This window comes from Oryza sativa, chromosome 3 (assembly GCF_034140825.1).
Source record: "Oryza sativa Japonica Group chromosome 3, ASM3414082v1".
NCBI lineage: Eukaryota > Viridiplantae > Streptophyta > Magnoliopsida > Poales > Poaceae > Oryza > Oryza sativa.
In genome coordinates, this window is record NC_089037.1 from 17,138,515 (window position 1) to 17,157,843 (window position 19,329).

At 38.4% G+C, this 19,329-nt stretch overlaps 2 protein-coding genes across 5 annotated transcripts; one reads left to right on the forward strand and one right to left on the reverse strand.

Moving 5' to 3' along the window:
- The first annotated feature begins 373 nt into the window (after nt 1-373).
- On the forward strand, nt 374-4,664 carry LOC4333080 (protein LAZ1 homolog 2). Of its 3 annotated transcripts, none has more exons than XM_015775713.3 (9): nt 374-494; nt 761-1,036; nt 1,191-1,247; nt 1,567-1,675; nt 1,844-2,028; nt 2,110-2,198; nt 2,843-3,092; nt 3,401-3,640; nt 3,727-4,664. In XM_015775713.3, the coding sequence occupies exons 2-9, from the start codon at nt 884-886 to the stop codon at nt 4,033-4,035; spliced, it is 1,392 nt and encodes a 463-aa protein (XP_015631199.1). In that variant the 5' UTR covers nt 374-494; nt 761-883; the 3' UTR covers nt 4,036-4,664. The 3 variants fall into 3 exon arrangements, with proteins under 3 accessions (XP_015631199.1, XP_066164936.1, XP_015631198.1); XM_066308839.1 differs by having other exon boundaries at nt 377-494; nt 801-1,036; XM_015775712.3 differs by lacking the exon at nt 374-494 and having other exon boundaries at nt 735-1,036.
- On the reverse strand, nt 4,021-12,452 carry LOC4333081 (uncharacterized). 2 transcript variants are annotated; one of them, XM_026023699.2, is made up of 14 exons: nt 11,936-12,452; nt 10,749-10,898; nt 10,424-10,636; nt 10,257-10,346; nt 9,376-9,492; nt 8,744-9,013; nt 8,499-8,655; nt 8,069-8,146; nt 7,700-7,800; nt 7,047-7,217; nt 6,078-6,152; nt 5,384-5,470; nt 4,944-4,996; nt 4,021-4,661 (listed from the first exon to the last, which is right to left on the reverse strand). In XM_026023699.2, the coding sequence occupies exons 1-14, from the start codon at nt 12,347-12,349 to the stop codon at nt 4,595-4,597; spliced, it is 2,043 nt and encodes a 680-aa protein (XP_025879484.1). In that variant the 5' UTR covers nt 12,350-12,452; the 3' UTR covers nt 4,021-4,594. The 2 variants fall into 2 exon arrangements, with proteins under 2 accessions (XP_025879484.1, XP_015631194.1); XM_015775708.3 differs by lacking the exon at nt 4,944-4,996.
- Between the last annotated feature and the right edge of the window lie 6,877 nt (nt 12,453-19,329).

Consider the following 19,329-nt stretch of genomic DNA (forward strand, 5'->3'; position numbering starts at 1 on the left):
TGCATAAGGTAGCATGCTAGACGACCTGGTTTCGAAGAATCACCCGTTCTAAATTCTAATTATTTGATATTAGTTATTTTCCTTAACATTCGTGTCTTCTGAGTGTGACGCGTGTGCTTACATGGTGTGTTCCTAATCGAATTTATTTTCTTTAAAAAAAAGAGAAAATCACATCAAAATAAAAATGGAACGTGGACTTCCAAGAATCAAATAGAGTAATTAATTAATTCGGTGTGGGCAAAAGAAGAGATAGGAGACGCGACCGTCTTGAGAGTTGAGCTGAGCAGGCAATGCAATGCAAACGAGAGCAGCGGGCTGTTCGCCACGTTCGCAGACTGGGCGGGACACGTGCCTCCTCTCGCCATGCCCATGCCTGCACTGCTCGCACGGCAAGGCAGGCAGGCACAGCCCGCCCGCCAGCGCCAGCTTCTTCGATCTCCTCCTCATTCGATTCGACGCAACAGTCGCACTATTCAGAGGAGAAAGGATCCGAGGTTAGCGCCTTCTGTCTATCTATCTCATTCCACTTCTGTATCTGTATGTACTACTCCAGAATCCAGATGAAATGCTAGCTAGTTTGCGATTAGTTAGTTCATCGGCTCGGCCTCAGAGCCGCCCTCGTCTAGTGATTCATTTACTTAGCATGCAATATTCATTCCCAAGAATTAATGGTAGCCTAGCTAGCTTTCTCCGAAATAGAGAGAATTATATTCTGAATCATTTTTAGACACAAGGTTCTGAAGAATTAAATGTGTTGAAGCTGCTTACTCGCTAGAAGCTGAGAATCGCGGTTGCAAAAGATCTCTATTTTCAGTCGATCAGTCATTCAGTCTGTAAGCGTTATATGGCGCTGTTCTTGCGGAGGGTTTGATTCGATCGATCGATGGCACTTGATGAGGGGTCGTCCAGCTTCCGGGATCTGTACAGGAGCCTGCACACCAGTGTGGTGCTCGTCGGGGCGGCGTTTGTGCTCGTCGCCCTCCTCGTCTCGCTCTGGCTCATACTGCAGCATCTCAGATCATACAGCAACCCAGAGGTAACAACATGATATACATCACAACCCTGCACTTTTTGGGTGGCCATTTTAGCTGTATGGATCGGAAGGAATAGAACAATTTGTGGAGTAGTTTGCTGCAGTTGGACCGGGGCGAAGCAGTTGTTTTTAAGCTGTTGAAAATTGGATTCTGCAGGAGCAGAAATGGATCATTGCTGTCCTGTTTATGGTGCCTGTATATGCCTCTGAATCTGTAAGTTGGGGGGACTCTCTGTTTATTCTCAGATTTGTTGTAGGAAGGTTATCTAATTGACGCGGCATCATGATTGATTGTTCTACTAGATTTGCATTCAGTAGTATATTGTGTTGTGGAAATGCTAATGCAATCTTACTGAGCTTACTGACTGTTCAAGGTTGCTCATGCCACGGTGGTAATAGTACCAGAATATCATGGCTGCTTAATTTGGTTATCAGATTTTACCTGCATATAGGCATGTAGCATTCTTTTTTTAAAAACCATGTAACATACTGACATAAATTGATATCCCATTTCAGTTTCCAATTTTTTTCAGATAATTTCGCTGTGGCATTCAGAGTTCTCCTTGGCCTGTGATATACTGAGGAATTGTTATGAAGCATTTGCGCTCTATGCCTTCGGGCGTTACTTGGTTGCTTGTCTGGGTAATCCTACCTACTTATGAATAATATGCAAACATCATTGATCCATCATCAATCTACTATAGAATTTGCACTGCATATTCATAAATGACCTCCACCAACTTGTTATGTATATCATACACATCCCTGTAAACTTAAGCCATGGAAATGTTGAGTTCTGAACAATTTCAGGTGGAGAACGGCAAGTGTTTCGCTTGCTTGAGAACAAAAAAAGGGAAGAGCTAACTGAGCAGTTGCTCGAGAGTCAAGATAAGGCACCAGTTCGTAACCGAAGCAGAGTCCACATCTTCTTCTGGGATCCAAATGCTCTGGGAGAGAGATTGTACACAATTATAAAATTCGGTCTCGTGCAATATGTAAGAACGTGCAAATGTTTTCTCATCCTGATATTGGTCAATAGCAAAATGTCTCACATCCCTTCTTTCACGAAATTTCAGATGATTCTCAAGTCATTATGCGCTTTCTTGTCATCCATCTTGGAGCTTTTTGGAAAATATGGAGATGGTGAATTCAAGTGGTACTATGGGTAACTCTCATACAACTTTTTTGGGTTATTTAAAGTAGAGAAACAAGTGAATTCAAAGAATATAGTAGATATATGGGAAAGTGATTTCATCCATCAAGAGGATATCCCCTCGTTTCGTGCATGCCATCTGTTATCAAAAAATTTAAATTTTGTTGGCAAGATAAATTAATATGAAATATATTACTCCACAAACATGCAAGTTAAAATTCAATTTCTACATAACAAAAATAACAAATATAGATACAAATATACAACAATTATTTTCAGTTTAATTTGTTCTTTTTGTTGCAACTTGTAGGAGTCAAATTTGGTTTTGCGTATTTGTGGAGTGATATATTTAATATTCATCTATGTTGTCAATTCTTTTCAATTTTTTTTAATAACTATTTAGATGACATGCAAACAACGAGGGGATATCCCCTCGAGGGATGAAAATCCATATCTAGATGATGGAAAATATTCTGTTTAGAGTTCTTTAGTTGTTAACATGAGTTTAGATATCATGATATGCAATAATATTTCAGGCAAACCGTGATTTAATGCCCGTGAACATGCAATTGCTACCGCCAATATACATGTAATGACTTTTTTAACGATAGTAATGGCTCTTTTTCGCTAAACCAATGCATTCATTTAACATACAGATACCCCTACATTGCTGTTGTCATAAATTTCAGCCAGACATGGGCACTGTATTGTCTGGTGAAATTTTACAATGCAACACATGAAAAGCTACAGGAAATAAGGCCACTAGCCAAGTTCATAAGCTTCAAGGCCATCGTATTCGCCACTTGGTGGCAAGGACTGGGCATTGCAATCATCTGCCATATTGGGATCCTCCCAAAGGAAGGCAAAGTTCAGAATGCAATACAGGATTTCCTCATTTGCATTGAGGTAATATACTTCTTGTAGTGCCCAGATTGGCCTTCTGTTATACTCCCTCCGTTTTAAAATGTTTGACACCGTTGACTTTTTAGTACGTGTTTGACCATTCGTCTTATTCAAAAAATTTAAGTAATTATTAATTCTTTTCATATCATTTGATTCATTGTTAAATATACTTTCATGTACACATATAGTTTTACGTATTTCACAAATTTTTTTGTATAAGACGAACGGTCAAACATGTGCTAAAAAGTCAACGGTGTTAAACATTTTGAAACGGAGGGAGTACAATATTAACATGCTAGTCCTTTTCTTAGATGGCTATTGCCGCTGTCGCACATGCTTTCGTCTTCAACGTGGAGCCATACCAGCACATTCCGGTGGTAGAGCATGGAGAGATCACCAGTGAAGAAAGTAAACTAGAGGTGAAGGTAGATTCCGACGACGACAGCAATGGCACACCAACCACCATTGAGGAGAAAGAGACCCATGTCGAAGCACCAGGGACAAGCATCAAAGAGAGCGTTCAGGATGTCGTTATCGGTGGTGGCCATCATGTAAACTGATCGCATCAAACTTCAAGAATGAATTGCTGATATCTGTATACCAAGATGATCACATTACATTGTTCATCTTTCTGCAGGTTGTCAAGGATGTGGCCTTAACCATCTCGCAGGCGATCGGACCTGTGGAGAAAGGAGTCGAGAAAGGAGTAGGGAAGATTCAGGACACATTCCATCATATATCACTGAAGCCCAAGGGTGAGAAAGAACCTGAGGTCGAAGTGGAGGAGCACATCACCGAGAACACAGTGGATGGTGAACCTGTGGCAGTTGATGCAGAGGTAGAAGTCGAAAGAACGGTGCAAGATGATAACAGCATGGAAGGTGAATCATTGGTGGTTAATAGAGAGGTTGCAATTGAAAGAACAGGGAAAGACAACAAGAGGTAGAAATCCTCCACATATTTGTCCCTCGGGAATCAGATGTGTCTTACAAATTTGATGGCAACTGGAAAGGAGGAATCTCCTCTTCTTTTTTTACTGTACATAGTTCTTTTATGTACTCTTTCAACTCTTGAAATCAAATGGACAGTGCTCAGATGATTTCCATCTTATAGGTTTTTACAGACGGCCGATATCAAAACATCCACACAAGGGTCTTTCTTGAACTATTGTATACAAATATATGTGGTGCCCATCCTATACAGTAGAATTCTATGCACATTTCAGCATTTGGTCCTACCTCAGTCAGACCCGCCGCAGCACAGAGAGCAGCACTCGAAGCATGCGAGGCACGAGAGCGCGCCGCACAGCTGCACCATGACGATGGCGCACCGGTCGTTCATCTTGCTGCAGGTGTTGATGAAGCACATGCAGCAGCAGCAGTCCGTGAGGCGGCTGCAGCAGCCGACGGCCTTGTCGAACATCTCGAACCTCTCTGGTGGTTTCGTGTCCCCGAACCCAGCGGAAAGGTTCTCCCTCGTTGCAGCTGTGTCACCGAACCCGAGCGTCAGTCCGTTGAGCGACGTCGCTGATTGCTCATTCTGGGTGCTGTTTTTCTTTGGCTTCTGCTTTCCCTGCACAAAAGGCGGTGAGATTCATTAGATTCTAGGAGGGGATTCACTGCGTCGGCGGTTGAAGTCGAACATTTGGTGGAAGATTGTGGTTAAAAAAAAAAACCTTCAACTTAAGAGTCTCATCTAGGGTTCTGAAAACTGGCCAATTAAAAATATGTTCCCAATATTAGCAAACTAGCAAAGCTAAATGGTTACAATAATTATCCTTAAACATGAAAGTTGAAAGCTTGTTCATAGAATTCAATCATATATTATAGATCACAAAGAATCCACTGTACTCACCTGTTGCCATAGCTGAAAAACATGTACAAAACACCACCTTCGGTGACAAATACCTGTTTTGGATAAGCATCCATCGGAACGTCTGAATTTCAGGGCATTATTACATTTTTTAAAACTCTTGACTGGCTAAATGAAAATGATGTGTAGATTTGTCTCAAAATGTGCTTTCATAATATTATAACTTTACGGATTTTACAAATATATTAGGATATATATGAGTGTCAAAATTATTGTTTGGAAGATGGGTCAATGTCCAAAGCAATATGTATTTGTGACCGGAGGGAGCAATTGTACCAATGTTCTCGCACAAAATTTTGGTCTTAACAAGTTGAATAGCCCACTTCTTATAATTTTTGAAACGGAATAGCCCATAACTAAATTTTTATCTGCAAGAAAACACTAATGTATGACTTGTAGAAAATTCTCAAAAGAAGTTGTACCTGTTCTATTTTTTCCACGAAGTTTTGAAGTAGGATAGTGCGTGTGTACTCCGAAGGAATGCTGTTTTGTATACTTAATTTTACCACCTAATAATTAAAACAAAGAAGAGTGTCAGATAGATCTCAGAAACAAGGTAATCCGGACCATGGAGCAGGAGTTACAAGTAGAAACCAGCATATATCACACTTCATTCCAATACATACAGTATCTCAATTGCATGCTGCAAAGCCCAGTAGTATGCAAGCAGGCAAAGATTACCTCATAATGCAGATTAAGCATAACTTTATAGCTCATAATGCAGTGGACTGTGGTAAACCTCATTCCACTCTAGACAAGAATTAAACAGAAATAGGTCCAGGAAAAAGGTTTAGAACATAACGATTGCAAACTTGTAATACCAAAATAACACAATAATGAAAGGAAGGTACTATGATTGTTTGCAAAGCATGGTTAGAGCTGTTAAACTTGTCAAACCATCAGACTGTACATGAAGCTTGACATAAGTCATTAACTCATCCAAATATGACTATTTGCGAGGCATAATTAAACTTGTCAAACCACCAGACAGAATATAAGTTTGATATAAATTCTGTACAGAGGGACTTGGATATAAATTTATCCAACTCACAGAACTTAAGAACGTCAAGCCACTAAACAATGGGATCAAGCATTATCCCAGAACAATTACTTTACCTTCATCTCTAGTTGATTGTTTTCATAAAACCATGCTTTTGCTGTGAGAAGATCCATCTGCTGCTTTGCTAACACCTGATATTTAAACATAAAACAGAATAACATACCTGTAGTTTATGCTCACAAACTTCAGTAATAATAACATCAGTTTGATATCCAGTGCATTGTAGTAGCAAGTCCTTGACTCAATCAGTGATATCTCAAGAAGGCAAATACTTGGGCTCAGGTGCTCAGATATCATATAAGCCAATAATATGGTACTAACTCTAATCGACTAATTGTGCTATTGATAAAAAATAATTGTGTTAAGTCATTGTGCCAGGATAGGAAATGACAACTGCATATCCATATCAAGTTGAAGGCTGCGGGCATGTTTGGTTCTTTGCCATTTGTAACCTTACGAATGGCAAGATTAGTCATTGCCAAGAATTTTGGCAAAGATTTGCAAGGCTTTTGTTTGGTTGGTAATCAAAGCTATGAGCTCAATTCAACCATGCCAAATAATTTGGCAATGCCAAATATTTTTGGTTCCTAACATGATTGGCAAGGCTTTTTTGGCTTCCTAATTATTTGTATGGTAAAATTAGGCTACAACATACAAGACTTGCACGTTTTGTTGGATAATAGCAATGCAATTCAATCCTTGGACAAGGAGCAATTGCAGACTCAGACAGAATTTAGAAAACTCCTGTCGTTGTTTATGGTAATTCTGTTCCCTGCTTGGGGTCATAAGCCTCTTTAGGTTGCACATGCAATAAATCAACGTACATCTTATATACGAAAATCCTTCTAGTACCAAATTCATCACCCCCAACAACAAATTATCAAAGTTCCTAATTTCCTGTCCTATCACCCATCGCCACCAACCAAAAAGGAAAAAAAAAACAAATGAGTTATTTAAGGACTATGTGAAAAAATTCAACTTCCCTTTGTAACTATAACAAGCAAAACATATGTGCGAGATCTTACTTTGTCAAGAGAAATATCCTTTACATGTTGGACCCTCAATTCAATCGATATTTCGCTCATGTCAGCCAAGTAACCCTTGGCAGTAAGTGTCTCTGGAAGCTTGCCTTGGTATCTCCCAGACACACATAGTGGGCATTTTGCAGAAATATCTTGAATATATTCAGAATCCACCTATAATTAGAAGAGAGAGAGAGAGAGAGAGAGAGAGAGAGAGAGAGAAACAGTTTTAAGAAAGGTACCTACTCAGCAATAATAATATGAAATAAGAACATAAATTGATCTTATATATCATCTATCCAGACCTTTTCTAGAATAAATAAAAAACATAAGGACTACTTATTTCATAAACATTTATTACGATGAAACTCTAAACAAATAAAATAATATTCTAAAAAGGTCCACATTGGTATAAATGTGTATTTTTAAACATGAGCAAGTCTGACTATGACAATTGGCGAGGATGCTGAGATATGGAGACAATCTACTCGGTAATGAATTGACTAGCAGTATGTGCAATTGCATGTTTGTATTAATAGATATGATTTCAGCACTCACCACAAGTCGACAAAGATTAATAATATAGGTGAATCGTGAATGGCATATGTTGTTTTTTGACATGAATAAAAGTGAAAAATTACTAGGGAAGAACTTACTTCAAATTCTCGAATGTACTTAGTGGCATCAATGGAAATATTTATCACTATTGTGCTTGAAGCTTTCTGAAACCACTGAACCATCCGACCCTCAATTGATCCTGGTGCAAACAACGATGAAAACATATCAGAAGTTTTACTAATTTGATTGACTTCGACTACTGGCAGCATATTATAGAAGTTCATTTTGGCACATTTAATGCATTCCCAAGTTCACCAAAAAGAGATTCCCAAGTTCATCAGTGGAAATATTATAGAAGTTCATTTCGACACATTTAACTTACAAAAAGTTTCTAGAAGCATTTCAAAGCATAATGCGAGATAGTGTGCCAAACAAAGTGCTCCAGTCAAGGGGAAAATCGACATTACCTGTATCAAATGCAGCATCATAATGCCCCTTGCCAATGGATGCCAACATCCTCAGGAAATAGTGGTTGCAATAAGAGCCTAATGTTTTCGCAGTGAAAAAAGAATTAATTATAAAATGCACCAACTAGTCAAATTACAAGCGTGTAAATATCATTTCTGAAATGAATATAGAGAATGAAACAACACTATGGGAATGCCTCTTAATTAGCTCCACAAAAACTAACTGTACTGAAGAAACTAATAAACACATAAGAGAATATGCTAACTTTTATGTATATCACAATTTAGAAATTCCCATTTACATTGAAAACTTTGAATGAAGATACTACTTACATCACCACAAATCAGCTGATATTTCATCCAGTACATAGATTAGTCAATCTTGTGAAGAGGTCAGTAATAAAAAGAAATAAATAATCTGGCATGTTACCTAGTCCAAAAGTAGAAATCCTGGGGGACTTAGATCCTCTAGTTGCGAGCTGTTCTTTCACAGTGCGGCAAATATTCCGTTCATCCTCAACAGATCCATCAGTCACAAGAAAGATTTGTGGAAGTGCATTGTGAGAGTTTGATAGCAAAGCTATTGCCTAGCATCAGAGAAATGGATGGAAAATATGAGCAACAAAAAAAGCCACAATTGCATAAGAATTATCAACTGACATCATCTTCTAATACCTCACTCAATGGATGCATGATGTCAGTGCCACCCTCAGCAATGAAGTTTGTGTTCACCCATTCCCTTGCATTTTCTATTGTTTTCTCATTTACTTGCTCCAAACAAGATGAGAATGAATGAAGCTCATCATTAAATGTTATTATGTTGAAGTAATCTCCTTGCACAAGCTCAGAAAGAGTAGTGTACATGGCATTCTTAACACTCTCAAGAGGCTTTCCTTGCATGCTTCCACTTGTATCAATGATAAACACAGAGGCATTTCTGAAGACCTATCGCATAAGTCGAATTAGATAAATTGCTCTGAGAGAAACAATTTTATGTTGCACAAAAGCGGATTCCAATAAACCCCACTGCAACTTGAATCAATACTGAACATCATCGGATAGCATTTGTAGCTTCAACAGTATGCAGTAAACAAAAAAGTCAAACTACATTTATAAAAATATCATGTCTAAGAAACAGCAATAGAAATTAGAACTGTTTACAAAGATACAAGTATTTTTTAGCAAGCTAAAAGGTTTTGATACTCGTAAACAGGGAAAACACAGTTATCATGAGATCCTTTAACTTAAGTGTATTCACGTATAATATATAATATTAATAATGAGAGTAATCATGTGAAAGCAACTACCTTTCTCTTTTGGTTATTTCCTGGTAAAAGAAAAATGCAAAACATGTCTCTATCATCATAGTCATCCGATGTTGAGGGTTGCACGAGCATTCCACCAGATAAATCACCTGAGTATACCTATAGACAAGAAAAAAAATATAGGCAGGTTAGTGCATACTCATCTCCATTGCAAGTGTGCAGCTAAATTCAAGCAGTGAACTCGTAAAAGTTTCCTTATCGGAAGATGTTTCTTGTTGGATGAAACATTCAAGCCATAAGTCTGAACAGGATGAGGAAGAAAGCTTTCGTACTTTAGTATTTAGAATTTGAGATATCAAATAAAGCTAAATTCATCCAAACTGTCATAACATAATAAAAACATTTGGGTGCATCCCTTTTGAACAGAAAAGCATTCATTTCTCTTTGGTTTCAGAATGGTAACAGTAATCGCGAAGATCTCAGCTCAACTTGAATTAGTCAGCAATGATGGTGTAGCTCATACTCACTGGATTAAAAAGAAAATGTTTGAAGAATGTATCTCTTTTTTCGCCGGGCCAGCGAATAGCCGGCCGATGTATATGAAGAGAGAGAAAAGGAATGTACAAGGTTGCGCGGTGCGTCAGAGCACCACCATTACCGACACAAAAGAAAAGAAAAGGCTAAAATCTCACAGCAAAATTTGCTAAAGGGTGGCAAAATTTGAAGAATGTATCTCATTTGCATATGATTCAATATGCTATCCTAAGATCATGCAGTTGCAATAAATGCTATGAATTTTCCGGAATTTCTCACCTTGCCTCAACCTGCCGTAGAACACTATAAAGTATGAAGAATTCAGAAACATATAACAGAGCAGGTGCAATTGATCCAAAAAAAAAAAGTACCACTAGAGAAGAACTTACACTATATGCAAAGGTAAAATCTTTGTTTGACCAGTTCTCAACAACTGCTTCATGGAAGAAAGACAGTTTCTCACCTTGCCTACTTCTTTCCTGAAAACACAAAAGACAACTAATAGTTATTAATTACATCCCCACTAGTACTGACAAAGCAATAAACACTTAATTACCTTCAATGGATGACTTGAGCCCTTCAAAACAATCTCGTTACTCACACCACTATTCAGAGTCAACTGAATTTTTTCCTTTTTCATAAACACTTTTGGCAAAGGGTTCACATATTGCGGAAATTGAAAAGGAATATCAACAGAAAACTGTCCATTGTCATATAGTAACTTTTGTGACCATCTAATCGTGGCAAATATGTCTTCTCCTCCTCCAACCTTGATGAAGTAAAAGAAATCATTCAGCAAAGGACAACACAGCTGCTAAAAGCTTGAAACTTGACAAGGTAGAGGGGACCAGGCTAGCATTAAAAACATGGAGCAAAAGTACCTGTGGTATTGTCAAGGAAAAGAATTGGCGCTTTAAAAGACCCCCACTCTCAGTTTTAGCAATCTTCACTGCACCTTGATCCTCTACATCAATTACATGGGTTTTGTATGATCTCTTCCCAACAGTAACCTCAGCTCCTAGAATTGTACCCTATTAGCCAAATTATTCTTAGATTGAGATCACCAGCAAATTACAAAAGAACGGCAAAAGGTTTGTATGGTAACAACCAAGTTATTAGATTAATATATATATAAGAAGGAAAAAGAAAATCAGAGAAATCCCATGCACTGAGACCTATCTTTAGTCTGTCAACCAATTCACCAAAAGGACAACAGAAATTCATTGGCTTTTGGTAAGACTGTTCATCACATAATAAGTTCCTAATCAACCACCTATTAGTCAAAAAAAAAGTCCACGAAATGAGAGATGATCAAAAAGCATATTTTGGTTGACAATCGACAAGCATTGTACTAGAAAGAAGTGATTTGTGGTTTGCTAGTAATGGAGGCCTAAACGCACCTGAATGGGTTACACAAAGCATATTTTTCTAGTAACGTAAGCATACATTAGTGGTTGATTAAAAGCAACGTTGCTCTCTGTTTTTAGCTGTAACAGAAGGAAATTAAAGAATAAGAAACAATCCAAGTGATGTACTACAAGAAAAAGGAATAGCATCAAGTGCACCAGGTAAAAAGCCTTTATTGGGCAAATGGGCAGACACAGTTATCCCTCCCTTTGCAAGTCAACAATCCAATATTTCTTCCTTGTGGCTTATTATCTAGTAGCAACATGTAAAGCAAGGAATTTATCTTGCTTGCTTCCAAAACCGCGCTGGAACCCACTGCCAGCATAGTAGCCAGGCTGCCGCGCAGAATGTTGAAACGGCATGATCGTCCATATATACTTGGATCATCAACGTGCCAACAAATGCAGCTTCAAGTTGGGCAAACAGGCGCCCCAGTCCAAGGCAAATGATTAAACTACAGCCAATTCATGGGGGCCCCAACCACCAAACAAACAGGAAGCATATCGCCCGCGTGGTAACGGCAAGCAATCAGGCAACTAATCCAGCACTAGTACAGCAACAGCCAACAGCCTAGTATAGAAGATTTCAACCGATCGAACGGAAGAAGAAATAATAAAAAAAAAAGATGAGGAAGGGGATGGAGTAATAATTAAGTGATGACCTGCTCGCCCATGGGCACGACGATGCGGCAGTGGCAGTCGCAGCTGCGGGTGAGGCAGTGCACCCACCAGCGCGCGCGCAGGGTGACCTCGGCGGCGGCGCAGCCGGCGGCGGCGCAGTCGACGGCGAGGGCGACCTCGCGCATGTGGAGCGGGATGAGCGCGGGGGGGTCGAGGCGGCCGTAGACGTGGGGCTGGTAGCTGGGCACGTCGGGGCTGTCGACGGCGGCCGGGTCGACGACGACGGCGTACGCCATGGGCGCGGACGGCAGCAGCGAGGAGGCGGCGGCGGCGTCGGGCAGCAGCCCCCGGTCCATCCCGGGGACGGGGCGGGGCGAGGGCGCGCCGCCGGGGAGGACGAGGCGCTTGGACAGCTTGAGGCCGTCCTCCACCGCCCGCGCGAAGTCCTCCTCCATCGCCGCCGCCGTGCTTCGCCTGGCCGGAGGAGGTGGAGGAGGGGAGGGCGAGGCGTGGGAATGGGGGTTGATACAATGATATGGGGATTAAGTTTTTTGGCGTGGTTTTAGTGGAGAAATCATGAGCTGGAAGACGAAGACGATGACGAGGCAAGGGTGTGATGACCGGGCGGTGAGGACAGCTTGTGTTGATTGTTCGTTTTGTCTGTTACTCTGCTTCTCTTGCTGATGTGTGTGTGGGTCTGTGCTGGTCCACTTCGATTCTCTCTGTCTTTGCGGTTTCTGAGGAAGTATATGGAATTTACCGTCATCATCCTCTCTGACAGGGTTACCAATATACTCCTTCCGTTCTAAAATATAAATATTTTTTTTACTTCGACGTAGTCTTTAACATTAAGAAATAAGATGTTTTAAATAAAAAGAGTTGCATATTATGATAGTTTGTTTAATTATAAATCTAGTAACATCAATTTTACATTATTAATCTTTTTTACTATTAATAGTTAAAGTTAAAATTATTACCGAGCGAGTATGAATTTACGACTATAAGATTTACACGTCAGTCACTTGAAGCATCAAGTTGTTAGTGTTGCTATTTTTTTTAATAAATTTGACCCAACTTAAAAACACATTGGACTATAAAAATAAATAAATAACTAATTATATAAAACGGATGGAGTGCATATATACCTCTACCAGGGTTGTTCATCTACAAGTCGAAACCGGCAAGTTCGGCCGTATTCATTTCTTAGGAGAGATGATGATGTAGTGGACAGGTTTCTGTGCTAATGATTGACTTCAGTTTACACAGTCTGATCTTGACCGGATTTAATAAAATCGTAGATGAACACCTCTGACCTCCACCTTTTAATATATTTATGTTGGTGTAGAAAGAGAAGGAGGGAGTAATTCTAATATAATTTACTTCTAAAATACATCACAACACAAGTAAATCAAAAGTGAAAAATATAATAATCCAGATTGACATGTGACATGTTTGTATAATTGTATCTTGTTTAGTATAATACACATATTTTTGTCACGAATTGTTTTTTTAAAAAAGAGATATTCCTGGTGTTTGGCTCTACTCCCTCTGTCCTAAAAAAACCAACCTAGACACGGATGTGAACATAGTACAATAAATCTAGACATGATCCAATTGAAGGTACTCCAAATGCCGGCCATCAGCTCCAAAAAGCATAATTGGCAAGATTTTCATCTCTGTTTCATGATATAAATACTACTTCCTCCGTTTTAGGTTATAAGACTTTCTAGTATTGTCCACATTTATATAGACTATATGAATGTGAGCAATACTAGAAAGTCTTATAATCTGAAATGGAGGTAGTATTAATTTCATAGTGTGGAGTATGGACTAAAATTAGGATTATAACATGGCCCGAATTTTAGGGGAATAATGAAGTATACTAAAAGCACACGGAGTGCTCTGTACTATCCAATAGATGTACTAGCATGGAGAGCACTTCCTTCAAGCTTGTTAGTACAGAGAAGCACATGGCATTAATAAAAAGGACGTTGTCAACTATCCAAAACCATGTGACTTTGATTACGGGAGGAGTAAAGAAGACGCCATGCATGTTTCAATATTTTACTTCTGAGGCATTCCACATATGGTTCGGATTATTAACAAATAATCCACGAGGTGCCAGATTGAGAGGCTTGAAATAGCGTTACGATTTACTTTAAATAGCTATGGGGATAGGCAATTTATTTAGTCCTGACAAGTGGAGTGTGTTATCTATCTTAGAAAAAAGAAAAGATCGTGTGCACGTTATATAAAAAAGAGAGGGAACTGGGATACCACGTTGGAATCATTGTTGAACCTCTATAAAACGTAGAATGTCCTTTTCCATTATAGTTTTTATATTGGACGTAACTACACAGCTAGTGGAACATCTATAAGAGGCATTATCCACCTATACTTCAAATACAATTTTCTCTTAAACTACTCATCCGATATACGATCCGATTACACCGTTGTGTTCGTAACAATTAAATCTTTACAACAATATCTCACATGATTATATTTTGATGAAAATCACAAATTACTTTTATGATATGTCTAAATTACTTTTAGATTTCACTAAGTTACTTCCTAGATATATAAAAGTAAATTCAGTAAAACCTAAAAGTAAGTTACATACATTATAGAAGTAACTTAGAACAAAACGAAGATAACTTTAGCATGTCATTTGAAGTAAATCCGTTGTAGAGATAAAAACATGACTATATCTAGAAATTAAATTAACCAGCACAAATTATAGAATTAACTAAAATAATAATAAAAGTAATCACCTCAGAGCATTATGAATGTATAGGAAGTATTTTAATCAAATATAAAAGTAACTATATATATATATATATATATATATATATATATATATATATGATAATTTGTTCAATGAAAAAAGGCATTAATTAAAGTTACTTTCTTTTTTATAAGTTATTTATATAATATATATGTAAATTAGTTTTAGGCTTTACTGAATTTACTTTTATATGTATAAGAAGTAACTTAGTGAAATCTAAAAGTAATTTAGACATATCATAAAAGTAATTTGTGATTTTTCATCAAAATATAATCATGTGAGATCTTGTTGTAAAGATTTAATTATTACAAACACAACGGTGTAATCGGATTGTAAATCGGATGAGTAATTTAAGAGAAAATTTTATTTAAAGCATAAATGATAAGGATATTTTCCCTACTTGCTCAATGAATTAATAGCAACCAAAACTTCTAAAGTACTAGCACGTGGGTGTCTCTGGTTAAGACTAATTGGAGAGGCCTCTCCAATTAGATTTACCGTTTTATATTATAGAAAACATTGTACCATTGCATCGTCATCGTTGGTGTACACATGAGGTGTGAGCGCATGTTGAATCATCATGTGCACTGCACATGTGCACATGTGTGTTTCATACGAGATAATTGTACTTTTGACCTTATTCAGAAATCTAATTATAAATTTGGTCGCACCTTTTCAACTTAATTTGCTTATTTAACCCGGTTTTAACACTAAACCTATCATCTGACCCTTTCTAACTTGGATGTATGGCATTTGGAGGATGAAAATACCGAAGTAGGTGGAGTTTTTTTTCTCTCCCCTACCGGTCCTCCTACATCAGCCTCCATGAGCTAGGGTTTTTGCGGCAGCACAGGTGGAGGGAGAGCCGTGCCGGTGGCCCGGCACTTAGTGGGGAGGGAGGCTGTGGACATGCGGCAAGAGGCTGTGGACATGTGGCAAGACCCAAAGCGTGGAGCTCGGCCCAGCACGCTGTTGTGAAAGACGGAGGCTGCAGCGAGACCCGAGGCACGATACGGTAAATGAACATAAAAATGAGTCGAATACACAAAAACTTCAAGAAAATATGGTTATTTTATCTAAGTTAACATCAGTAGTTCACTACGTTGCCTTTACAGAATAGGATAAGTCCTTACCTTCGAATTTGAAAAAAAAAAGTCAAAGGAGCAAAGTTAAAAAAAAATCAAATTGATAGACTAAACATGATAAAAGCACAATTATCCCTTGAGATAACTGAAAAGAAAACTGAGAGAGAGCAGGAGAGGACGGTGAGCGAGAGCTAATCGACCTAACAACATGCTTGGTGTTGCACGTACGCAGGATTACATTACGATCAATCAATTTGCAAGAGCAGTTGGGACATCTAAACGAAAGAATTTTTGCGAGCAGGGAGGAGTGAGGAGGGAGCGGTGAGCACACCGGATAATTTAGAGCAGACGGATGCATCGTATCGCTTCGCTTGGAAAACGACCGCGTCCCTTGCGCGTCTCCTGCCCGTCGGCAAAGGAGAGTGACCCGGGCCCACGCGTGTTCGTTATTATTAGTGCTTAACAGTGTAGCCAACTACTGACTTCAAATTATCTATAGTCAATTTAATAGTCAATTTATACAATTAATACCTGGTCCTACCTGTTATGCACATATGCATCTTAGAATTCATGATGCAGTAGACTACAAATCTGTAGCATGCTACTATTCTCTCTCCTCTCTTATTTTCTCGAAATATGTTTATAGCTAGCTTATAGGCTGCGTTCTTTTCAGATTCTCCCCACCCTCAACAATGTTCACGGAAAACGGAGCGATCTATTAACACATGATTAATTAAGTATCTGCTAATTTTTTTTTCAAAAATGGATTAATATATTTTTTAAGCACTTTCGTATAGAAACTTTTTGCAGAAAAATACACCGTTTAGTAGTTTGAAAAGCGTGCTAACGGAAAACAAGGAGAATCTAATCCTACTAGCCTGAAAAGAACGCAGCCATAGTCTGCTATTAGAGCAAGTTTAATAGTATAGCCCACTACTAGCTCCAATTCATTTATAGTCAATGTAATAGCCAATTTATATAATAGTTGCTTATTATACTATTAATATATGGTCTCACCTATCATACACACATTATGTCTTAAAGTCTGTGCTACAGCTGGCTACAAATATGTAGCTCTCATCGTTTATCTCATTAAAATATGTTTATAGCCAGCTAATAGCTTACTGTTGTATCTGCTCTTATACGTGCTATTACTGGCGTGTCTTGTGCACTTGTGCATGTTGTACCCGGTACCTAATCGCAACCGTCGGCCTTGAAAGTTGAAACCAACGAGCGGGTTTGTGAGAGCAGCACGTGCACGTCACGTCGTGTGGCGGTGTGGCCTAGCTTAGCATGTTCTTTTGTCTACTCCCTCCCTCCTAAAATATAAACAATAATACCAAGTCAAACTTTTTAAATTTTAACTATTAATAGTAAAATATTAAAAAAGATTAATCATGTAAATTTGATGTTATTATATTTATCATTAAACGAACTATCATAATATGCAACTCTTTTTATTTAAAACATTTTACTTTTATATATATTGTTGGTCAAAATAGCATCTCAAAGTTCATGTTGAGATCTAAAAATGCTTATATTTTGGAATGGATGGAGTACTTTTTTCTTAGGGAAAATTACAAAAACCACCCCAAATGTCACTTTGAGTTTGAGATGCCTCCCCATAAGAAGATTTGTTGCAAATCCCCACCTCCTAATTCACCTTGGTTTGATTTAGGCACCTTCTCTCCACACGTGCGTGATTCCTGAAGAATCTCGTAGCGAAATCAACCGAGTCCCACTCGGCGGGAGCAAGATATTATGCTGTTTGTTCTGTATAAGGCGATCATTTCATTGTGTTATCATGACCATTTCACTGTGTTTTTCATGGTATACTAGTTATATATTCCAAACCGATATCATGTGTAATGAACAACATATCCGTTTTTTTCAGGAACGTAATGAGCATATAGAAACATTTGAACATAAAGCGGTAATCATATAGCCAGATTAGAACTGCATGATTTCACTACAGTTTAATCACAAATTAAGGCCACACAATCTAATGCAAAAGGATCTGTTGACAAATCATCACGATGAGCGGGACTTGGCTAATTTCGCCACGAGATGCTCCAGGAATCACGCATGTGTAGAGAGAATGTGCCTAAATCAAACCAAGGTGAATTAGAAGGTGGGGATTTGCAACAAATCTTCTTATAGAGAGGCATCTCAAATCTAGAGTTATATTTGGGGTGGTTTTTGTAATTTTCCCTTTTTCTTAATTAATCTACTATAATAACTGCACCGGATCTTGATTCCATGTGGGGATACTGGGATCCAAGCTGCTTTCCAATTTCTAATCGTCCAGCATGCATTTCCTAGCTATAAAAACACTCATGGTTTATGGTGAACTCCTTGTTTGAGAGGAATCTCAAGATTAAATGGCACAACCGAGGCAAAAATATGTTTTCTAAATTCTGATTTCGTCTAGTTTATTTTATATATCTCAGTGACTATATAATTTTAGAATTTTAATAAAACTTAAGATTGTTTGGGTTTGGGCAGCTAAATAATGATCTTAAAAAGCTGCCGCTATCAAAAAAAACTCCCTAAACAGGATTAAAGTTTACCTTTTGAGCTCTCCACGAACTTTCTTATATATCCACTATTCGGCTGCGCACCCACACATACGACTCTACTACTCCAGGATGTCGTGAGCTGAAAGTTTAAACTTCAGCTGGTTGTTCGGCTCACGAGAAAACATAAATCAGATTTAATAAAAGGGAAATATCAGTTGTATGAACACAACGGAAAATTATTGGGGTTAAAAACATACCATTATTCTAGTACACTTTAACACTGCCAAAAAATTCACAAAGTTTAGTTTTTTGCCGTACCGTCCAAAACAACCATTTATTTCCATCAAATTAGACCTTTATATATCCAAAACACTGTTGCATTAGCCTCCACTAGCCAACATTGGTGTACAAATAGAGACTTGAAAAAAAAAACTCTATACATACTACAAAATCGACCTTTATACCCAAAACACTGTTTTGAAACAAATTTGAAATAATTAAACTTGAACCAAATTCAAAACAATTAAAGAAAACAAATTGTATATCTGGGCTCTTAGAAAAATGGCCTACTAAAGAAGCACAAGAGTACCAAAAATGGCCTGCTAAAGAAGCACAAGTTCACTTTAGGTCCCTAAATTTGTCACTGAGTCTGAAACTCGTCACTAAACCAAAATACCATGTATAACAATCCCTAACTTATAATACATATCAACTTTGGTCCCTCGGTAGTATAGTAACTGGTTTTGGTTGACATGGCGAGTAGGATCGAGCTACTTAGACCACACATGTCAGCAACCAACTCTTCTTCCTTTCCCTCTTTCATCTCTTCCCCATCTCTCGGCGGCTCCACTGTCGGGCCAGGCTCTCTCTCGGCCACCTCCATCCCCGTCAGATTGGGCGGCATCTCCTCTCGATCTACCGGCGATGGGCGATGAATTGAGAAGTACTCCTTCTGGTAACCAAAAGCTAATCAGTATCAGGTATTCCTGATACTAGGTATGATCATTTTTTATTTCTAGTATCATAGGATCAGGATACTATCAGAT